This window comes from Polyodon spathula, chromosome 12 (assembly GCF_017654505.1).
Source record: "Polyodon spathula isolate WHYD16114869_AA chromosome 12, ASM1765450v1, whole genome shotgun sequence".
NCBI classification, from domain to species: domain Eukaryota; kingdom Metazoa; phylum Chordata; class Actinopteri; order Acipenseriformes; family Polyodontidae; genus Polyodon; species Polyodon spathula.
In genome coordinates, this window is record NC_054545.1 from 26,822,139 (window position 1) to 26,828,177 (window position 6,039).

A 6,039-nucleotide genomic window follows, 5' to 3' on the forward strand; every position below is an offset into this window, starting at 1 on the left:
TGCTGAGTGTTCTTTATTTAATACTTTCATTTAGATACTTTAGAAATTGGAGAGTATTTTTGTTGGTGAAATAGAAAAGCAAAGCAATCACCTTGAGACATGTATTTTACTGGGTACATACACATCTGTTAATGGTTCAGCTTGCTATCTATTGAGTGATGTATTGGTATTTATCTGAATACTCAATTAATTGAAGCAACAACCGATAGATTAATCAATTACGTTAATAGTTTCACGCAGCACTAATTTGTTGTTGGTGCAAAAGCATAGGAATGTGAACCATTTTCAGGTAAAAAAAAAAAAAAAAGCAGAGATGAACGGTGAGGTGTATTGCTCTGTTGAAAGCTTGCAGAGATGAACGACGGGGTGTATTGCGCTGTTGAAAGCTTGCAGAGATGAACGACAGTCTATTCCTCTGTTGAAAGCTTGCAGACATCATCAGTGAGATGTGTTGCGCTGTTGAAAGCTTGCAGAAACCCCGTAGAAAAGACGGCAAACCTTGGCTTGCGTAGGTATGGCATGGTACTGTACAAGCTTTGTTTTTTGACGTACCTGTATACGTCCTGGATGCTTTGCAAACAGGAAATTTGTGTTAGAATTTTGTAATAAGCAACTGCTAATTCGTGTCAGGAATGTGTTTAATCAGAGTTAGTTTTAATGAAAATTGACTATTGTTATGGGCTAATAGTGGTGTCTTGTGTGTTCTGGTAACTCGAAACCATGGACCCTTATAGAGACCTGTATTAGTTATTCTGTCCTAATGTTGTCTCTCTCCCTGCTAATAGAAGCTGAAGATGCAGAGTGGGGAGTCCAAAGAGGAGAAACAGACATCATCTGCACAGTCCACACCTAGTGGGACACCTCAGACATCCCCAAAACACAAACGCAGGTACTGTCAAATATACTTCTAATAAATTCTGACAAGAGAAATCAGTCTGGTGCTCATTTTAATATCTATAGTTCCCTTTATTATTTTTAAGTAAAAACAAACAAAAACACAGCAACTTTTGAACAATATTAGCCTTTTGCGGTCCATTTATTCAGCGCCAGTGCCTGTCAGTCACGTCTGGTCCAATTTATTTTCACATGTGCTGTTTATTTTACGCGAACCGTTTTAATTTTTTTTTTTTTTTTTTTTCACAGTAAAACAGGTTTAAAAGGCTCTGCATATCAACAGGACATGCATCTCCTGCCCCACCCCACCCCTTGTTCGCTGTATTTGTCACATACCTCTTCATAGTTCAACTCCTGATCACTCTTCAATAATGCGATCAAAGTCATTATTTTATTACTATTACATCTCAAAAAGGGGCTATGTGTATTGCTCAGATCCAACCCCTTTTTTTCCTATCAGTCTCACTCGGCCATTGAAAGGTTTTCTCTGCTTTTTCCGGAGAAAAACGATTAGAGACCTGTGCTTGACGCCTTTTTGATGATGTCGGACAAGATCCGACATCGGACAGGAAAGGGAAAATTGTAATGTTGGACCTGGTCCGACATAGGACCGCAAAGGATTAAAGATGATGCAAAAAGAAATTGGCTTGCAGGACCTAAAAATGATTTGGATGGCATAACGAAACCAGTGCTGAAGAACATGGCAGTAACAAAAGGTTACAGGTTTACCACTGAAAAGCATTTTCTATAAGATTATTTGGAAATGTAAGATATTGGTGATGTCTGTTTTACAGGGGCTGGTTCAGTCAGGGTACAACAGTCTCCCTCACTGGTTCTGAAATTGCCAGTACTAATTCCAGTATTGATATGGGTCCTGTGGAGGGAGGAACAACTGAGAAGTGGAGTCTCTTTGGTCCTCGATCTGTTGTCCAGAAATCCACCACTGACCCAGGTACTGATCACCGTCTGTTTTGTTATTGTTCAGTCTCAACTGGGCCATCACACTGCTTTATTTATTTTAATTTCCTCCAGCCAAATGGTTAAGTAAGATGTGGTGTGAAGCTTAGTGATTTTAAGATGTACCTTTTATTTAAAATGTATACTTTGTATTCTGCATATGACTAGTAATATATATATATATATATATATATATATATATATATATATATATATATATATATATATATATATATAATTATATATATATATATTTATAATTAGTCGGTGTGTAAATGGTCAGATTGAGGAGTGTGATTGCAATGATTTGTAACATGTTGTTATTCCCTTAGGAGGGTTTGCTTTGCAGTCTTACCGTGGTGCTCAGAAGCCTACCCCAATGGAGTTGATGCGAGCACAGGCCACCCGTTTAGCCGAGGATCCTGCAGACTTGAAACCCCCAAGGATGGATGTACCAGGCATGGACGTGAAGAGGCAGGCGCCTCGATCACACAACCTCAAACCACGTGACATGAACGTGCTTACTCCTTCCGGCTTCTAGTGACCCCATAGATTAAACATGTACAGTCTTTGAAATATTGGTGTGTTTTATATATACACCCCATTCATCATTTTTTGAATCCCAGTCAAGTTTTTAACTTGGTTTGATCAGTACAGCTCCTTTCTATATACATGGAAGATTTTCTTTCAAGGATCAACATTAGTTTACACAGCTGGTTTACCAAGATATTTTTGAGATTGTGGTTTTTGACACTTGGGTATGTTATGTGTCTCTTTTTTTTTTTTTTTTTTTTTTTTTTTCATAAAATCTTAAGTGCAGAGCAGAGAAAGTTTGTGACTTTTTTGACTGGGCTGTAAGTAAAAAGTTGAAAGTGTTAATGTCTTCTGAGCAGAGCAGGTATCTTCAAGATTGCCATTTGAAACAGATCCATTGAGTAGAGTTTTCTGTTACATGTATATAAACATGTTCTTGTATAGTATTAGTTAATGTTGTGTGCATGACCCTTTTACCCCCTACCCCCTTGCAATCCATGTGTCCACTGTTGGGTCATGCTTGTTTAATTAGTAGCCATTGTACATTTAAAGGAATTGTCTCTGATCCACTTTTTGTGCAGCTGCATTTAATGCAGTTAAAACACTGAATTATCATAAAACATTTAGATCAAGACTGGAATTAGCTGTCTAATTTATTTTAATTTTTCATTCTCATTTCAAAGTCCCGCCTTGCGCCCTGTGTCTGCCGGGTTAGGCTCCGACTCCGGCTCACCGAGACCCTGTAAAGCAGGGGTGACAAACTCAGTTTTACCAAGGGCCATATCATAATTTAACGTTTGATTTGCAGGCCACAAAATGCACACCTTTTACATATACACATGCATTTTAATAGGTGATGAAGAAAACACATGTTTATATTCACAGTTTTTAATACATACACATGTTGTATATAACTTATTAATTTAAAACATGTTATCTATCTTGCCTAATTGCTGCCCTGTGCATGCTCATTTACTGAAGAAATCTGGCACCTATTTCGTGAGACAAGCTTGTCAATATCGGGATTCATGTTTTGTGCTGAAACGATCTTTAGCACGGAGTGTAGATGCTTGTCATTCAGGCGAGATTTTTGAGCGGATATATAAATCTTCATCAGTGAAAATAGCTGTTTGCAGAAGTACGTACTGCCAAACATTGACATGACTCGTACAGCCTGACTGTGGGTGGAAGGAATGGGTACAACTGCTTAGCCAAGACAGAATCAAACTTAGGCTTCAGTGTGCTATTGCACTGCAATTTAGTAAATTCCATCTGGATGTTTTCTGGAGCAGTTTCCATGTCTACGCCAAATAGGTTTGAAAAAAGCTGGAATTGCTACTTACAAAAATCTGAAAAATGGTGTTCAAATTCCACATGCAACACATTTAGTTTTGCAGCAAACACACTACTAGGTAAAGTATAATCTGCCATATAGTCCCATACACCTTGGCACGTTGCAAAAGGTTTCATTGCTGCAGGTGTTTTTCCCACACATGTAAATTTAGCTGAAGTGCCTTAACACAGTCATACATTTCAGTTATGACTTGTTTACAGCCTTGCAGTTTCACATTTAAATTGTTGAGCTGTTCAGATATATCGCAGAGAAATCCTAAATCACACAACCATTTTGCATCTGAAAGCTGTCTATTTTCTTCACAATTCAAAGAACATTGTAAGTACTGTACCGCGGCTAAGCCAGCGAACTTCGGTGTGGTGCGGGAAATCACCATATTGAGCATTAAGCTCGGCATTAAGTGTCGTTGGACAATTCACCTCTTGTAGTTTTTTTTCTCACCAAAAGCAACAAGCCAATTTTTCACCACACATGGGAGGTGCTCTGTCTCTCAATCCAGCTAATTTCTCTCACTGTAATTTCATGTTGTGTGCATACTTCTCAAGCTGTTGAAATATATTGTTTGCTGTGGTAGTGGGATGCGTAGCTGCAACATCCAAAAGCTCTTGGGTAATAGTGAAGTCTGCATCAACACCCCAGATAAAAATAGATAACGCAGCAGTACCAGTAATATCTGTGCTCTCGTTATCAGCAAGAGAAAAGGCTACAAAATCGTTTGCTTTTTCAGTGAGCTCTCTTGAAGATCGGTAGCCAGGTCATGCACTCTTTCAGCCATGGTATTTCTTGAAAGACTGAGACTTGGAAAACACATGCCAGACTATTTCTGTGACTAAGCATGCAGTCTTTTACAAAAGCACCTTCAGAAGTGCTTTGACAACTTTGCGATTAGCTCTGACACGAGGTAACTTGCCTTTACTGTCGCATCTCTTTCACTTTTTGCCTTTTTAAACGTTCTGCTGTAAATCAAGGGTTATTTTTAATTTGGCCAGCTTTTCTTGCCTTTGCTTTCCTTCAAACTTGCCATAGTTTTCTTTGTGTCGTTTCATAGTGGTGCCTTAAATTTAATTATTTCATCACCGTAATACTTACCTTGCATACCAAGAAAATTGAGTTATATTATCGTTTGACAGCCAGTAGGCTAGTGTAACAGAAAACACGCCTTAAGCACCAAGCACGATTGGCTGTGTCTCGCTGTCTTGTTTAACTCGAGCTTCCTGCTACTTCTCTGATGGCTGATGGGATTTGGAGTTCTTACGTGTAATAACCCAATAGGCTCAAACTGGACCAGGCCAAATTACACTAATGAATTAACTTTGCAGAGGGCCAGATAAAGTACCTTCAAGGCCTGTATTCGGCCCGCGGGCCTCGAGTTTTACACCCCTGCTGTAAAGGATTAAGTGGTCAATGATGATGGATGAATTCTCATTTTGGTGATGAGCATAATTTCAGTGTTTTGTTCTTGTGTAATAAACCCAAAGCTCTTTAAAATATGTTTTAAGTAATACTAAGTTTATATAGATAGATAGATATCAAGGTGAACTGCAGAAGATTAATTACAACATTAAGAATTTCCAGCCAATTTGTGTTGAAAGTAGGTAGGGAGTGTTCTATAGCTTGGAGATCGCAACTTTGAATCCAGGCTGTTACTGCCGACCATGACCGGGAGTTCCTAGGGGGTGGCGCACAATTGGCCCAGTGCCACACGGGGAGGGAGGGCTAGGTCGGACAGGGTGTCCTCGGCTTACTGCGCACCAGCGATCCGTGGTCTGGCCAGGCGCCTGCTAGTTGCCCACGCTGCGTTGTCCTCCGATGCCGTAGCTCTGGGTGGCTGCATGGTGAGTGCAGTGTGTAAAGAGGCGGGTGGCTGACGGCACACTCGCGAGTCAGTGTAAGGATGGTAGCGGTGAGCATAACTGATAAATAGGAAATATTAAGGCTAGTGTATTGGATTTACTTATGTTTGTTTGTCTGTTTTTGCAGATCAGTCTCCTGATTTTAAAGTTATGTTGATGGTAAGAGTGGTTTGAGATATTGTTTTAAAAACATACTATTTTGTTTTAAATATTTAAAAAAATGCAACACACTTTTTGCACAGTTGAGGTTAAGTTTGAATTTCGTTGTAAAATTAAAACACTGATGTTACCCACTTTCACAGATTGAGGGTCTTGCAGTATGCATTCTTTCAATGTTTTAACCCCATTTTCTTTCAAACTCTTTACACAAGGCTCTGTAAACTACATACAGAAGCAAAGTAAATGGCACACCAATATTTTTGCAAAAGAAACAAGACGGTTTCATTA

The 6,039-nt window shown here is 39.1% G+C and overlaps 1 protein-coding gene across 4 annotated transcripts in view; it reads left to right on the forward strand.

Moving 5' to 3' along the window:
• The window catches only part of LOC121324555 (putative monooxygenase p33MONOX), an 18,556-nt gene extending 15,537 nt beyond the window's left edge, over positions 1-3,019 (forward strand). For 3 of the 4 annotated variants that reach the window (XM_041266595.1, XM_041266594.1, XM_041266593.1), the window contains 3 exons: positions 786-889; positions 1,689-1,846; positions 2,184-3,019. In XM_041266595.1, coding sequence (XP_041122529.1) covers positions 786-889; positions 1,689-1,846; positions 2,184-2,392 — 471 coding nt within the window. In that variant the 3' untranslated portion in view covers positions 2,393-3,019. The remainder of the gene's footprint in view (positions 1-785; positions 890-1,688; positions 1,847-2,183) is intronic. The other variant, XM_041266596.1, reaches the window with a different exon arrangement.
• The last annotated feature ends 3,020 nt before the right edge of the window (positions 3,020-6,039 follow it).